The sequence below is a fragment of the Homalodisca vitripennis genome, chromosome 2 (assembly GCF_021130785.1).
Source record: "Homalodisca vitripennis isolate AUS2020 chromosome 2, UT_GWSS_2.1, whole genome shotgun sequence".
NCBI lineage: Eukaryota > Metazoa > Arthropoda > Insecta > Hemiptera > Cicadellidae > Homalodisca > Homalodisca vitripennis.
This window is the reverse complement of record NC_060208.1, coordinates 48,670,224-48,686,860: the sequence shown is the minus strand read 5'-3', so window position 1 is coordinate 48,686,860 and position 16,637 is coordinate 48,670,224. Positions and strand designations below refer to the sequence as shown.

Sequence of the window (16,637 nt, the reverse complement as noted above, 5' to 3'; positions counted from 1 at the left end):
CTACAAGTTAAAATGTTTGATTTAACTGAAAAGTGTTATTCACATATCGTCAGCTATCCATCAACCTACTGTCAAGCACTGATATAATATCATTTTGTAAACAGCAGATACAAACACATTACTGTACACATCGATGTACTTTATCTCTAACCACAATATACCAGATAACATTGTAGTAGTACCACAAAATTTCCACTTGCAAATTTAATGTTTTAAAACCAATTCCTCGTCCTGACACAAGCATAAATATTTTGCAATAACTGTCTGTCTGTGTATGTGTGTAGATTTAAATAGTATGCACAATGTACTCATTAGACATCAGCAAATTATATGAAATTTACATTATTCGAAACCCACTAAATGTTTTCAAAAATGAATGACTCTTTAAACAAAAATGTCTACAAAAATATAAAACTAAACTTTAATTTTGAGGGAAATACAACTAAAACTATACTAAATAATTTGATTTTAATTAAATTCGGCACATTATTTTGGTTTTTTCTTAAACATAGTTTTTAAATTAAAGAGTTTTAAACTTAATAAAATAGGAACTTCTCTAAATAATCATAACAATGTACATTTTTTTAATTCTAAATCAAAACTTGTCTCTATAATATAGAATAAGCTTTATTTGTCATATTTTGACCAAGCTTCTAATGGCTTTAAACACATAGTAAAAGAAAATTTACATCCAGTGTGAAACAAAATGTTCTATGATTCAAAGCTTAACCCACTAACATAAGTTTTTTTACCTCATTTTTGTCCCCTCCTGTTCAACTTAATTTGGTAATTTATGTGCTAAAATATGGTATTAATACAATTATGTTGTGTATATATATATATATATATATATATATATATATATATATATATTACTTCTGATATTTAAATTTTACTATTACATATATCTTTTCTACAAAATCAGCCTATTGCAATTGTACTAACGTACACGTACAGACCATAACTGCACTGAACATGATCCTCAGAGCCCAAAACCACAGCCATCCCCCCTTATACATATACATACAAAATATATACATATATGTATTTATTTACATCTTTCTCATTTACAATTATCAACCTCTCGTAGACCTCCACAACACTACATGTATTATGCTGAATGTAAAACGTGTAAAAAAAAATTATGTTGGAAAATTAAAAAAAGAGATCTTACAAAATAGAAATCTCTCCGCTCCATAAAACTGATCTGGATAACTTAGAGATATACATAAATAAGATCCAGATAAACGAGGTTGCACTGTGTGTTATGAATACAAAAAAGGAACCTGTAATAGAACATTCATGTGGTAGGGTTAATAATGCACATAAGCAATAACGTACCTTCACTTCGCCACGGAATGGTAAGTTAGCAACAATAGCGGAGAAGTGAAAGTGTTGGTTGGCACACAATATAAGTGACTCTGAGCAACTGTCGCTGTGGACCAAGATGACGTGTATTTTTTTCCTGCAACAAATAATTGTAACCTTTTAGGAGTAATACACTTTAGGCATATTTTGTAATAGTTCCTTGAAATATTCTTATTTTTTACTAAATACTATAAACTAAAACAATAAAATTGTTAAATCTTTGGGTGTCTGTATATTAAAAAATTCGTTAATAAAAGAATGAATTGTTATTATAAAATTAACTATAAAATCAATAGGGTTTGACTCATTTAGTTCAAACACACTATTTTAATTCTTTCTCAGTCCAATTCCGCGATGCACTCCTAATACTACTGAACCAAATTAATTTGGCAAACCTGTAATGGAGAATAACTCGTAATTTTTATTAAGTTGTACCCAATCCATTCAAACAATCTATACCGTACGAATTATACATGCATATCATTGTAAAACCCATTAAATCTTTTAGAACTCATAAAAATCTTATAAAACATATAATGTATTTTACTATCATACAATCCACAATTAAGATACATACATCTGCCATGTAATCAATCAGAACTATTTTCGTAAAACTATAAAACCGACAAAAAAACAGGTAACAAAACTAATACATCAAACGAGATTACAAATAATTTTAATAAATATCCATGAAGAGGCAACAGAAGACAGAATATTGTTACTACAAAAGAAACACATTACTGCTGGTGTGTGTGCGTGTGTGTGTGTGTGTGTGTGTGTGTGTGTGTGTGTGTGCGCGAGCGCGCACGCGCACGCACGTATTCTGAAAAGCAATTAAAGGTAATTTTTATTAATTTGTATTTTGTATACCTAACTTACTGTCAGGAGTCTCTTTTTCTTATATTTAATTTTGTTTCATAAATGGAAAAACAAAATGTTATTAAAACATCCTCATGTACTCTGTACATAACCTAACTTTTATCAACATATTTAACCTCACACAAACTGACCTGTGCCTTAAGTCGCAGAGGTCAGGGGCAAAGTTGATGTCCCCAGAGATGAGCACGATTGCCGCCATACTGCCATGGATGTCGGCAAACCTTCTGATGCTCTGCCGCAACTTCTCATCTGCCGCATTTTTACACTGTGACCCTACGTGGATCATGTTCACCTGTAACACAAGATTTTTTTACATATTATGAAACATAACTAGTAATTCAACCAATGTATAATAATGAAAATTTTCTAACATTGTAAGGACATCACTTTTAATTCATTTACAACTGGTCCGACATTTTAAGAAGATAAACTTTCTAAAACCCTCTCTTGCAAATATGATGAAATGAAATATGATGATGTTTTATGTTTCTACATTAGTGCTCATAGCTACAGGTAGACCAACTACTAGCAAACTTGGCCTTCAATTACTTGAAAATTAAGTCAGTATTCTGAGTAAAACATCCTACTATATATGGAACAGATATTATTGTAATGAGAGAACTATTTATTTCTCCAACCTAACTCTGTACAATAATAAGCAATCTATGTACTATATTCAATGATGTGCACCACGCTTACTGACTTTTGTACCATCCTGAAAACTATGCATCCTACCAACCACATGGAAAAGATATGATGATTAGCTGTGAACTGTATCGACTGAACTGTGTATTACAGTGACTAATTTGGATACCTTACACGGATCTGAGCGTATCATGTCATCGAATGACAAGTGCACCTTATAACAACTCACCTGTGCATCGTTCAGCTCCTGGATCACCTGTGACGTTTCTTTCTTCACATCGCACACAACAAGGAACTCTGCTTCCCGGTAGCCATCGAAAAACTTGTCTCTGATTGCTTGTGCTACAGCAACGGCAGATCGACCTCGAGGTATCTGGAACAAATTTTTGGGCTGGACAAACAACAGCTGAAATTCACTCAGTTTAAATTCTTCATTCTATCCATTATTGCTGTTTATGTATTTCAAAATTATACCTAACCCAATCAATGATAGAAACTGATAGTAAGGTTCAAACTATAATTCCACTTAAGAAATTATATAATGACTAGACAATTTCCAGATTAAAATATCCCAGGTCAAATCAAAATCTCTTTGGCTACAAATATAAAAAATAATTATTAGCTAAGTCAAAAATTAGTTTATTAAATTAATAATTACAAACAATTTTAACAAATTATTTTAAGATCTAAACCTAAAAACAAGCTGAATTTCCCATATCCAGGACAAATATTAGATATAAATCAAAAAAGAAATTAACATTTTACAAAATTATGGTTGTTACTCAACATTTGAATATACACATATACATTTGAATTAAGAGCACACCGACAGTGTTTTCTTTTTGAACAGAAGACCGTAATGGACCTGAAGATGAAATCATTAGCTTTTAAACTATTCTATACTCAGAATAGAAGTCTGTTATTTGGAATCAATGAAACATAAATAGACTTAAAGCTTCTGAGCCCTCATCATATTTATATAAAAGTGGTAACATACCTGGCAGTTCTCGATGTCCCAGAATGCACCGACGGGAGGCAGGGCTGCTATCGCTACAGTAACCGCGGTGAGTTCTAACCAAGGTTTCATTGTTACTGTCTGACTGGCTAGTGTCTGAGTATGAGGTGTTAGAGATGGTATATCTAAGATCCCCAAATGTTAACCTACCTGGCAGTTCTCAATGTCCCAGAAGACACCGATGGGAGGCAGATACTTGCAGGGGCTGCTGTCACTGCAGTAACCGTGGTGAGTTCTAACCAAGGTTTCATTGTTACTGTCTGACTGGCTAGTGTCTGAGTATGAGGTGTTAGAGATGGTATATCTAAGATCCCCAAATGTTAACCTACCTGGCAGTTCTCGATGTCCCAGAAGACACCGATGGGAGGCAGATACTTGCAGGGGCTGCTGTCACTGCAGTAACCGCGGTGAGTTCTAACCAAGGTTTCATTGTTACTGTCCGACTGGCTAGTGTCTGAGTCCGAGGTGTTGAGCCATGGCCTCAGACGCTCCTCACAGCTGTACAGCTTCCTCACAACTGATAGAAAACATTAGTCAATTTCGTACCAACCATTATTTAAAATTGCTTTATAAATTGTAAAACAGAACATATACACAGAGGAACAGCTCAATTTGCACAATGATTTAGTTATTAGTATGATATCTTCTAAACACCAGGAAGTCTTGCTTGAGCTGAATCTCTAGTGGTGGCTCTAAATAAAATGCATTATTATTCTTAAACTTGAAGACTGATTCAAAATCTATTTAAAAATAAATCTGTTTCTTATTTTGGTTTATTAAATAAATAATATTTGTGCAGATAAATTTAACACTTATCATTTACACAATTTGTAAGGTAAATTTAAAATTATTTATTATGTGAATATATTAACATTTATTTTTATTTTTCACCAGTACACAGATCTAAGGTTAGAAACCAATCAACTCATATGTGGGCTAAATATTTTCATCAGAATAAGATCTATTCCTTTAAAAATCTCATGTTGAGTTCACTTCACTAATTTCAAAATTGCGACAGTTTAAAATTTCAAAATACAAGAACATAACAGTAATCATTTCTCACAAATATGACAAAATTAACTTACATAGTAAATTAAACACCAGATTCATTGATTATTATGATTTTGAAAGTGAAGGAGAAATAGAAGTCAGTACATGACAGGTAGCGCCGCAGTGCGTGCAGTGGCCTAGGCCTCAGCACTTTGGTGACTGTTACCGATTCTCGCGTCTCAACTCAGCTTGAATACAGTGTTTGGTTTCTTAGACATGGCGAAATGGTGAAACTATTTAAAACTTTTCCTTATCTCACTAACGATGTCGACGATTTGTGCAGAAATGGACGGATGCATAAATAAAATAGGATTTGAATTTATGTCTTGGCTACGACACAGGCAGCAAGGACCAGTAGCATCCAATGGTATGGCTTGCTAAATAATGGGCATAAAAGGGGATAAAATTTGCCACTTACAATTACATCAGAGTTCTTACTATTAATCGGCCCTTAGGACCGGTGCACACGAGCAAGAATTGCAAAAGCCTTATCACAGCAATTCACGGCGATGCGATTTACAGCAGTTTCACAAACCTTTAGGCTGTGACAGCGATATTGCTGGACCCTTTTAGACGTCCAACACAAGTTTCGGCATTCTACTGAGACACAAGTTCCCCTTCCCCACCTCATTCAACAGTAGTCTCTTGATGGAAGAACATCAATAAAGAATATTTATTATAATGCTTCGCTGTTTCGTGATTTTAAGGGGACACAGAAGAGATCATAAAGTGCCAAAACAGTTTAGAGTTGATTCCATCTTGAGTTTCAGGTTTCTATCAAGTCAGTTTTACCTGATGCTACTGCACTCAGAGCTTAGTGATGTCATTAGAATTTCTTTAAATTATTACCAAATGTCCAAAACATCATTCAACAAACAAGTGTGCAACTTGTTTCTTGATTCCACAACAAAAAGGATTACACTCTACTTCTATTATAAGCTGTTTGAAGTTTAAGTTGAACATTTTTAACAATAAAACAATGTTAATATCAATCAATATTATCAGAACTAAAATGAAACACACCAGTATTCACACTGAATTGAGACGCGAGAACCGGCAACGCCATACGTGCCAAGTGCTAGGCCACTATACATGCTAGTGGTGCTAATTACTGAAATCGGCCATTCCGTATGAAGGCACCAATGTTTACCCATTGTTTGCAACTCCATAAGTCCAACAGGCAAGCAGTCAGCGATAGAGAGTGAAAAGCTGAGTTAGGTGTTTTGTGGCCCGTGTGAAACAGGCCTAAGTAGTGTATTGAATCACATTAAGAAGCGGTTCACACGAGCAACTGCAAACTACAGGCACAACAATCGTAGACAACCACCACTACAGGATCGCAGCCGATAGCAGCGATGTAGTAGATAATATGTAGAAGCATTGGAAAGGTTCAGAAGGGCTGTCAGTCAATTGCCGGTAGTGGCGGACGCTCCACTCTTTTTGTAATATGAATGCCAGTGTGTTCGACGTTGAAATGTTTGTAGAAGACATTATGAATAATTCGACCATCTTTGACATCACAATTAATAATGTTTCGTAGCAATAAATATTATTACATTTATTAAATGCCTGCTAAAATAAATATTAGTTTTTATATAAGCATAAAATGTTGGATATCATAATTGATAATGCAACACTAAAATATAAAAAACTACTAAAGAAGAAATTGACATGTTTTTAAAACTGAAAATAGTAAATTAATTACTCCTGCAGTCAAATAGTAATCCCATTAAAACTGTACTAAAACGTATAAGGGTGAATGTTAAAACAAAACATATTTGTAAAAAACAAAAAGTTAGGGCTCATAGTTGATGATTACTGATTATTCATGTAGGCTAAACATTATTTTCTTTTCTACCTCCCAAGTAAGTATTTTAATATCAATAGCATTTATTATTACAAACTTTTAGTAGATACTATTTAAATTGGATTATGAATCGGAGAATTTACTCTTTTTTCGCCAATAAAAAAGTAGTTAATTTTTAAGTTTAGTGTTTGTGTTGTACATATGGGGAACACTCAACACTAGCAATGGCAGACGTAGGCAGCAGGGCATTACCACATAATGGCACTTATTCGCCGCTAATTCTAAACATTGAATGTTTCTCCCACTGCTCAACCCTTAGCTTAAGTCTGTCACTGCTGTGCAACAGGATGCAAACGCCCCCTTTTCGACGTTACTTGTTGTAACTAACCCACTACTTTCTTCTCCAAAAGGTATCTTATTAAGCTTTGTAAAAAATCCAACTGACATTCCGGTGTACTCAAAAACCCAGGCTCCACCACTTATTAAACCGTCAAACATTATATTATTCAATGAACCAACTCTGAAGCTTGTTTATAACACTGTACATTTTAGGCCTGTGCTATCTATCTAACACACGTCTTTCCAAAACACTATTTTTTCTAAAGAATAAGAGTTGGGCAACTTCGTCCGGAGACCCCACTTCGGCGACTGAATAATACTTAAGTACAAAAGTCCCGTTTGTACAGCGGTTACTACCACTTTGCCACGTTACCACTTAAAGCGTACCACTCGTTTAGCACCGAAGTCAGAAACGATTAGTCGGCCAATTTTAATTGTCCAATGCATTGGTATGGTTTTTTTTTTTTTTAGGGGGGGAGGAGGCTAGCCGCAGCACAGGAGTTGAACTAACCAAGATAAACTCACTACACTAGTGGAGGTAACCTTAGATCAACCGACCGGCGTCAGATGTAGCTCACGAACATATGCCGATCTTCATTCACAATTTCACGAGCCACGTCACGTAAAATAGTATGTTTCATGATTAATCAGTTCTTGATTCAAGAAGCTGTCATATTATGTCTTGGTTTTATGAGTTCTTGAGACGGAAAAATTATTTTTGAAATGTTCCCGGTTCTTAGAAAAATTCATGGCTTATTTCCGGTTTTTTCCGGTTGGGTGGCCACCCTGATGCAACTCATCTGGGGTTAATTATAAAAAAAAACACAAATAAAAGAAAACTAAACATATGTTTAACAAATACTAATTTTTAATTTGTTTCCAACTCAGAAACATCCTGTTTATAAAGTTAAAACAGAGTTCAATAATTCATAAACTCTTACCTCTTGATTTTGAATGCACCACTCGTTTTTCTTCCATTTTAAATCAATTGGTGTACTGGCTACACGGTCAAAAAACTTGCTTCTTTCTCCAAGTCACCTAAAACACAAAAGTTAATGACAACACAGTAGAGTTTGTGAGTTACTTACAAAAATATGTGCTTTAACAAATTAAGAGGCCACAATAGTCAGCTGCTGAACAAAATTAAATGCAAAGCTAATAGGTTTAATCCATTGTGCAAGATACATGCTGGTTATGTGCCACTTCTGGCGGGACCAAATGTTGAGTCACACGTGATTACGTGGAAACTAATACGTTATAAACTGCCCATTTATAATGGATTGCGATGTACATGTGTTATTTATGTTATAAGGCCTCGGACACGTTTATCCATGAAAATAGTAAAACAGTAACTAAATGTTATCCTTTTTTGTTTGTTACATTTTATAAATATACATAGCCTACATAGTTTTTTATTCATAGTTAATTTACATTTTTAGAAATAAAAACAGCCCAATTGTACTGTTGTTTGTGACATACCTATAATGAAATTTAATTTGAAATATCTATAATGAAATTTAGTTTCAGTAGTTATATCGAGGATTCATTTACTCAGGAATATCAGTGATTTAATAATTATAAATATCGATGATTCAGTTGTAGTGGTGACTATTTATTATAATGCAGCCGATTGTTATTCTTATGCAGTATGCTTAATTCTGTTCTTAACCAAATTATTATTTAGTAAATATCCTAAGTAAAAAATCCTAATTTTTATATTCTACTTATATATACAATTCAGATATTGTCATTGTTTACATTCTTTTTTATAACACAATTTTCATTTTAAGAGTTATGGTATATACTGTTAGCCCCATTATTGAATACGGTACAATTCAGTTTTTGACATAAAAATACAAATTATTAGGCTATGTAAAAATTATTCAAATTCTCAGGTAGCCTATATTTAGTTTCAGATAATTTCAAACGTGTAACATAATAAGGGTAGTTATTTTATAAAAATGTGTTGTAGTTAACAGAGACAAAATTATAAATGATAAGCATAGTATTATTTTTCCAAGCTCACTGAAGTCATTCTTAAATAAATGTGAAACAGTATTTGGTTTCAGTGAGTTTAACGGCCGGAGCAGCCAATCAAGATTTCAGCCTCTTTAATAATAATTGCATCTATTACTCAATCGTGGCACGTGAACTCTAATACAGGTAATTGGGGTTGAGTTATTTACGTTTTTTGGCTGCAGTATATAAAGTGACCACCATGATAATCGAAATTATCAATACTCATGATTAACGAACTAACAATATTCATGAATAACGAATCCTCGATATAACTACTGAAACCCAATTACATTATGGGTATTACACATTAAAGAATATTTTGGCTGTCTTTATATCTTGAATTGTAATTATTTAGCGGTGAGTAAAAAACAATCCAGCCTATGTATGTTTCTAAAGTGTAAAATCAAAATAGAATAACATTTAGTTACTTTTTAGTATTTTGAAGGGTAAACATATCTGACACCTTTTGGCACAAATAACACATTGGCAACGGCATTGTACTTGCAATTACCAGCCATTACTTTAATACCATACACTTGACTTTAATTTGTTTGAATTAATTTGAAATAATAATGTCGAATTGAATGACATTAAAGGCTTTTAAGATTGCATTAAACAATATTATTTTACTATAAAATAAAAACAGCCAGCAATTATTAATTATGAATATCTATAGATGAAACGTTTTTATATATTCCATAGTTTACATATTTACAATCGATAGTTGATTCAATTGTTTTGGTGGCCACTTACTTGATTGAGAATTACATGAGGAGTAGAAATATTAGGAAATTAGTTTATTCCTATAATAATTAGTCATCGTGTTTTCTCAGAATGAGAGTATAAGTACGTTGTGAAATCAAGTGTTATTTTTAGATTTAAAAAATCCATTTTTATGTAATCAGAAGTAATCATATAGTATATGAGTACATGGTACATACAAACAAAATTATGGTTACATTAGTTTAGCTAATTTGAGAGAGAGAGAGAGAGAATTTTCTTTATTCCAAAACATACATTGAGCTACATTAAATGTAAACATCAACTGTACATGAATAGCGTCAATAACTATAAAATTCTAAAACCAAAACTAATACTAAAACTTATATTAAAACTAACACTAACATTTACGATTATTTTTTAAGCAGTTTTCTGCTAATTGTTTGATAATAATTCACCAATTGAGTATAAAGCTCTATTTGTGAAATATTTTTTTACTTCACTATCAAACTTTTTGCCATTGTAATGTTTTATTTCTTTGGGTAAACAGTTAAAACATTTTTTCCCCATATATTCTGTTTTCATTTCATAGAATGTCAAGTTATGTTTGTCAGTGCTGATTTTATTACGTGTATTGTAGTCATGCTTTACTGTTAAAAATTTTGTAGAATTACTTTTAACATATTTAATGATCTCCGTAACATAAAGACTATAAATTGTTGGAATTTTGAGCTCACTAAACAGGTGTTTTACTGAGTCTCGTCTGTTTAGGTTTAATATTATTCTAACTGCTTTTTTTTGCATTTTTAGTATCTTGTCAAGATTTTGTTTGGATGTTGCTCCATAGATACTTATTCCATATGATAAATGTGAATGAATGAGTGCGTAGTAAATTTGTTTTAGAGCACTTTGGTCGCATATCTTTGACATACGCCGTAAGGCGTAGATTCCAGATGAAATTTTATTTAATACATTGTTAACATGTTTATTCCAAGAAAGGTGTTCATCTATGATTAAACCTAAAAATTTGATACAATTTTCTTGTGTTATGAGATCATTGCCAATTATAAGTGATTGTTGAATTTTGTGCCGATTTTGTTTTGTCGAGAACGTTATGAAATTGGATTTTTTTTAATTCAATAACACATTATGATTTTTTAAGAATTCTTCAATGGCTGCTAGCTCAATATAGGCAGAAATCTCTATCTCTTCGTTCGAATTGCCCGTTACTACCATATTAGTGTCATCTGCATATATTCACATTTTACTTTGATTAATATTTTTGGTTATCCCTCCAAGATAGCAAATAAAAAGTAGGGGTCCCAATATTGAGCCTTGGGGAACGCCATACTTGATTGTTTGCTGGGCTGAGACGACCTTCCTTAAATAAGTGTTGCCCTTGATATTTTCTGTGAACTGTGTTTCCACGTATTGTTGCCTATTGTTAAGATAGGAAGTAAACCAATTTAGTTCTTTTTTTACTATTCCTAAATTTTTAAGTTTGTTTAACAACTGTTTAATTTATTAAACTTATGTTTGATTTTTCACTATTTATTGGTTTGTTGAAAGTTTGATTCAATTTGTATGCATTATTTTCATATTGATTTCTCCACACTGGAAACGAGATTTGCGTTATTAATCTATTGATATTGTCCTACTAAACAAAACAATATAAGGTTTTAGGGTATGAAAATGACAAATAATGAATTTTAGGACATCAAAAGTGGAACTATTTGTCTTGCAAGGTAGTACGATGTTACAGTTGAGTTAATTTACAATATTTGTTTATTTTTTAAACCTTAAATTCCTGTAAAGCAGTAATGGACAAGGCATACTAGGTCTGTCCAAAAAGTATCCGACCGCCGATCAGTAGGCGGTTGCGGAGTAACCAACCGGCTCAAACGGGTTATTGGAGGGGAGGGGCGAGCCTACTCCTTCCCATATTAGGCATTGAATACGATCCGGTCACTCAGTGAGTCACTGTCACAGCGCTCTGTTCCGTACAGTACTGCCGTGTGTGCGTCACATATCAATATGACTGAATGTGTTGAGCACCGCATTTGCATTAAATTTTGCCAAAAACTTGGTCATTCAGCATCAGAGACGATTACTATGATACGGAAAGTTTATGGTGACGTGTCTATGGGCGATACACAAATAAAAGAGTGGTTTAGGCTGTTTAAAAATGGCCGCATATCAGTGGAGAGTGATGACCGATCTGGCATGCCTTCAACAGCCAGAAACACTGAAGACGTTGAACATGTTCGTGCAACAATTAATGAAAACCGTCGATTGACTGTCCGAGAGCTGGAAGAAGATTTAGGAATACCAAAATCGTCAGTTTGTAACATTTTACACGAAGATTTAAAAATGAACCGTGTTTCAGCAAAATTTGTCCTCGGCTGCTGACAGAAGACCAAAAGAACTGTCGACTTGAAATCGCACAAGACAATCTGGATTTGATAAAAAGTGACCCAGGGCTATTTAACCCTTTTACTGCCGGCCATTTTTTTATCGTACCAGTCAAAATTGCCAAGGGGGAAAATCGCTGTTGTGCATTCATTTACAAAAAATGCTGTATCTTTTTTATTTTTCATTAGATTTGCATGAATTTTTACTTTATTTACTCGTATTTAAATGCTGTTTTTTAAATAATAAAAAGAAATTTTAATTTGAAACAAACTCATTATTTAATTTTAAAAATTATGTAAATAAAAAATAAATAAAAAAAAATAAAAATTGTGTTTGGCATCTGATAATTTATTTTTAAAATTATACTAAAATTTTGAGCATGATATCATTATAAACTAGAGCAATTGCTTAGAACATATACCAAATTTGAAGGTGCTACCTTGAAACATAGCTGCACTATGAGGATTTTCCCAAAACTGGTAGGCCTCCTCTAGGCCTACCAGTGGAAGTTGAAGGTAAAACTTATCTGTGCCACATCCCCCTCACTATCTAATAACTCCTCATTATCTGATGGTAAGATAGTCAGGATCGTCATCAGTGTCATCCACATCACTTTGATTGTCATCAATAGCCCTAACACTAATATCGGCATATGAATCTGACAAATTCTGAAGGAAATCGTCACTCAGTTCGTCTTGCTCTTGTACACCACCATCGATTAGACTGTTAATTATTGTTCCCTCACTCACAGGAGAGTTAAATGTAACTCTTTTACTCATTTTATCCTTGATCAACAAAAGTAACACTTCAAAAAACTTTCGATAACATTGTAAACAACAACAATGAACGAAGATTTCAGTAATCTAACCCGATCATCTGGTTTTGACAGCTGTCTAGGTAGTTCGTCAATTCTAGTCAAAGACGACGAAAATAGAAATCCAAAGTTCTTCAAATGGCTTCTTTCATTATCCTTTCCTCCTAAACAACCAAAATACCGAATATTTCGGCATTTGAACATAACAGTAGCCAGTAACAATAAAAAAAAACAGACGTCCGACATATCGGACGTTGGCGTTTTCGGCAAAAATGCCGACGTCCGATATGTCGGACGTCGGCAGTAAAAGGGTTAAAAAAGTTATTACTGGTGATGAGTCATGGGTTTATGGCTACGATCCTGAAACAAAGGCTCAATCTTCACAGTGGAAAACTCGCAAAGAGCAACGGACAAAAAACTGACTGGATCCTGCACCACAACGCGCCAGCTCATTCCTCTGAAAATCTTATTCAGCGTTTTTTGGCAAAACACAACATCAACCAACTACGACAGCCTCCCTACAGTCCTGACATAGCTCCTTGTGACTTCTGGCTATTTCCGAAATTAAAAATTCCTTTGAAAGGAAAAAGATTTGACGATGTTGACGGACCTGTTAGCCATTTCGCAAAATGAATTTAAGGACTGTTTCCGGAAGTAGGAGGAGCGTTGGAATAAGGTAGTGGCTTGTGGAGGGGAGTACTTTGAAGGGGACCAGATTGGCGTTGCCGCCGAGTAACATCAGTTCATGCCATACGTCAAGGTCGGATACTTTTTGGACACACCTCGTATTTAGAATTTGATTTTTTACTGATAAGTAATACCTTGAGGGATTTTTTTTATACGTCACCATCAACGCAGGCTGCACCGAATGTGCTGCGGTAGCCTACACTGGTGGCCGGAGGCACTTGTGTCAGGCTGATATGAACTTTTATTCTTAGATGGTGTAAATTAACAAAAACATGTTTTATTTGGTTCAAATCCCCCTATAATTTCAGCATTATTGTTATTTTACATAACCAAAGATGGTGTAATGGCTAACGTCAGCAACAACCATTAGGAGGTTTGTCTTACGATCATAACAAAACTATGAGACACCCGTAAAACAATGAAATATTATCCACACTATAAAAATAGTTCCACTTTTAATGTTCTATAACTTCGTTATTTCTAATTTTCACGATTGAGACCTAATACAAAATATCAAAGTGAATTTGTTTTAATAGCCTATTTATTTATTAGGTAGAGTACGATGAGCGGACCCAGTTTTTATATCGATAGTCTAATCATCAATACTTAATACTCATAGTGTATCGAATAAGAGTCTATCAATCATATCAACATATCTACTGTCATAATAATAATCATATTTGAAGTTAAAATAATTAATATAATACGCATAGTGACAATCTAATAAATAATAAAGGAGCTATAATGATCAAACAAACAATTTGAACTGGAAATAGGAAAACCTCATAAATAATAATGAAATGATAAATATTTATAACAGAAAATACAAAACAAACATTTATAACTATTTATGTTTCTTCCTGGTTAGCAATGATTAACCGCTTTCAAGAATTTGTTGACAATATCCTCTCTAGAAAACCATAATTCTCTTCTGTGCAAATACTCACATAGATGATCTGCAAGCAGGTCGGCTGATATATCACTTTTAAAACATCGTTTCACGATCATCCTGAGCTTTTAACTTTGCCATTGTTTATAAAAGACAATATGTTTATCACAAGAAGAAATGTTTAAAGTTCATACAAATTAGTTATTGTTCAAAACTCAGTATCGGTTTATTATATTGATAGTTATAATTATTAATAACTTTTGTCAGTATCTATATAAATACCCGTTTCTGCTTATCTTACTTTACCCTTTTTTTTTTATCCAAATGCGTAATTTTTATCCCATTTGAAGACTAAGAATTTGGTATGAAAAGCTTTGTTCTACCTTTGAAATTAGCAAAAGTGCAATTGATTATGTGTACTTGTATAGGCTAACATGGAACAAAACTGCCAACCTGACTGGTGGTCAGTCTGTACATCTACCAGCACCAATACCACTGGATTTTGCATACTAAATATATGTGCTTAGGCCTAGCGGTAAAATGGATATTTTAAATGTATTTATTTTCAAATAAAGAACTCAAGATTTGTTATCACATATGGGCTAAGTCTAGGCCTATCCTATCTAGACTACCTACTTCAGTTGAAAATAACAGACATGACCATTAGCCCACCTGAAATACAATCTCAGATATAAAAATATCTACAATACAAGGATTCAATTGTATTACAGTTTTAGGATTGGCTAACTTGCATTTTAATTTCGTAGGATAGGATGAGGGAATTCAAAAGTAAACTGAAAACAAAGAAAGTTACTGCAAATTTTACAAAATAAACTGTTGGAATACACCAATAATTGAATTCTATTGCATAAGCTAACATGGTGTAAGAATATAAAATGTAATATGAAAACAAACTCACCCAACGATAACGTTAAATAAATAGAAAAAATTGTTTAACCTTGTTAATATATCTGCCATCTCCTACTGAGTACTGACATTCGATTCGATTCAGTGATTATGATTCTCCCTGTCGCTACATACTGGTATACTAGATTGGGTTCGGATTGCGTTTAGTGGCTTTTGGATTTGTCTTTTTTACCAGTTACCAGAAACGTGTTATACACATACATACATACAGTTTGCAGTGATACGGGTTACAAGTTACAGTAAGACTATCTGATTCATTCTTTATAACTGGATGTTATCGTTATCTATACTACATAATAAAAACGTCTAAATCGATAAGCCATTCACCTTGACCAAACAGATTATGGCTAGAAGTCCTGTATGAAGTTGTTTGAAATCTCAAGATCAGTGGTTAAGTTTGTCTCTGTGTCATAGGATATGCTAAACTCATTGAAATGAGAGCCGTATTAATATCTGCGGTAGCGACATCTGTCGGCTAAACTACAGTGAGTAGTCTGGCGCAATATCCAAACTCCAACTCACAATCTCGTTGGTCTGGATCTCTGAAATGATCGAAGTTAGATTCCTCTGCCTATCATACTATCGATGACCAATGGGCCAATTGCAATGCTAGTCAATACTGTAGGAAATCCAATATCCTACACAGTCCTATAGGTAGGCAAACTTTGATCTTTTTACTGTTGATATCGCCCACTTTAAAGTAGAAGCCTGCACTAACGGCCGTGATGAAGATTCCACTTTTAAACGCCATAGACAATGTTCATTAACGGTCATATACATCCCTTTTATTTAAAGTTTGTTTTTGACGATAGAAGGATTGTGAGGGAAACATTATTTCCCGGAAATTTGTTATAGTTCAGTTATTTTAAAACATCAGTAACACTACGTCTTAAGATCTGCAATTTGAAACGTCTCACAAGCGTGGGTAGTCCTGGATGATAAGTAGAATTTTAGTAGGCCTAAACATATTATACCAGACCCAAATCATCGGATCATATACGGTAATTGTTAGGGTGATATGAGAGCAAAAAAATTATGATGGCAAATAGCTGCACTGCACTCTGTC

General features: G+C 33.5%; 1 protein-coding gene across 4 annotated transcripts in view; it reads right to left on the bottom strand.

The window, feature by feature from the left end:
• The window catches only part of LOC124353923 (meiosis regulator and mRNA stability factor 1-like), a 98,591-nt gene extending 82,898 nt beyond the window's left edge, over positions 1-15,693 (bottom strand). For 3 of the 4 annotated variants that reach the window (XR_006921644.1, XM_046803981.1, XM_046803983.1), the window contains exons 1-6: positions 15,564-15,693; positions 8,045-8,141; positions 4,237-4,424; positions 3,122-3,265; positions 2,379-2,539; positions 1,342-1,465 (exon numbers count right to left, since the gene is read on the bottom strand). Coding sequence is in view for 3 of the 4 variants with exons in the window: in XM_046803981.1 (XP_046659937.1) it covers positions 1,342-1,465; positions 2,379-2,539; positions 3,122-3,265; positions 4,237-4,424; positions 8,045-8,081 (654 nt within the window). In the remaining variant the exon portion in view is untranslated. Of the gene's footprint in view, positions 1-1,341; positions 1,466-2,378; positions 2,540-3,121; positions 3,266-3,889; positions 3,995-4,236; positions 4,425-8,044; positions 8,142-15,563 lie in introns of those variants that run through there. The other variant, XM_046803982.1, reaches the window with a different exon arrangement.
• Positions 15,694-16,637: the final 944 nt, after the last annotated feature.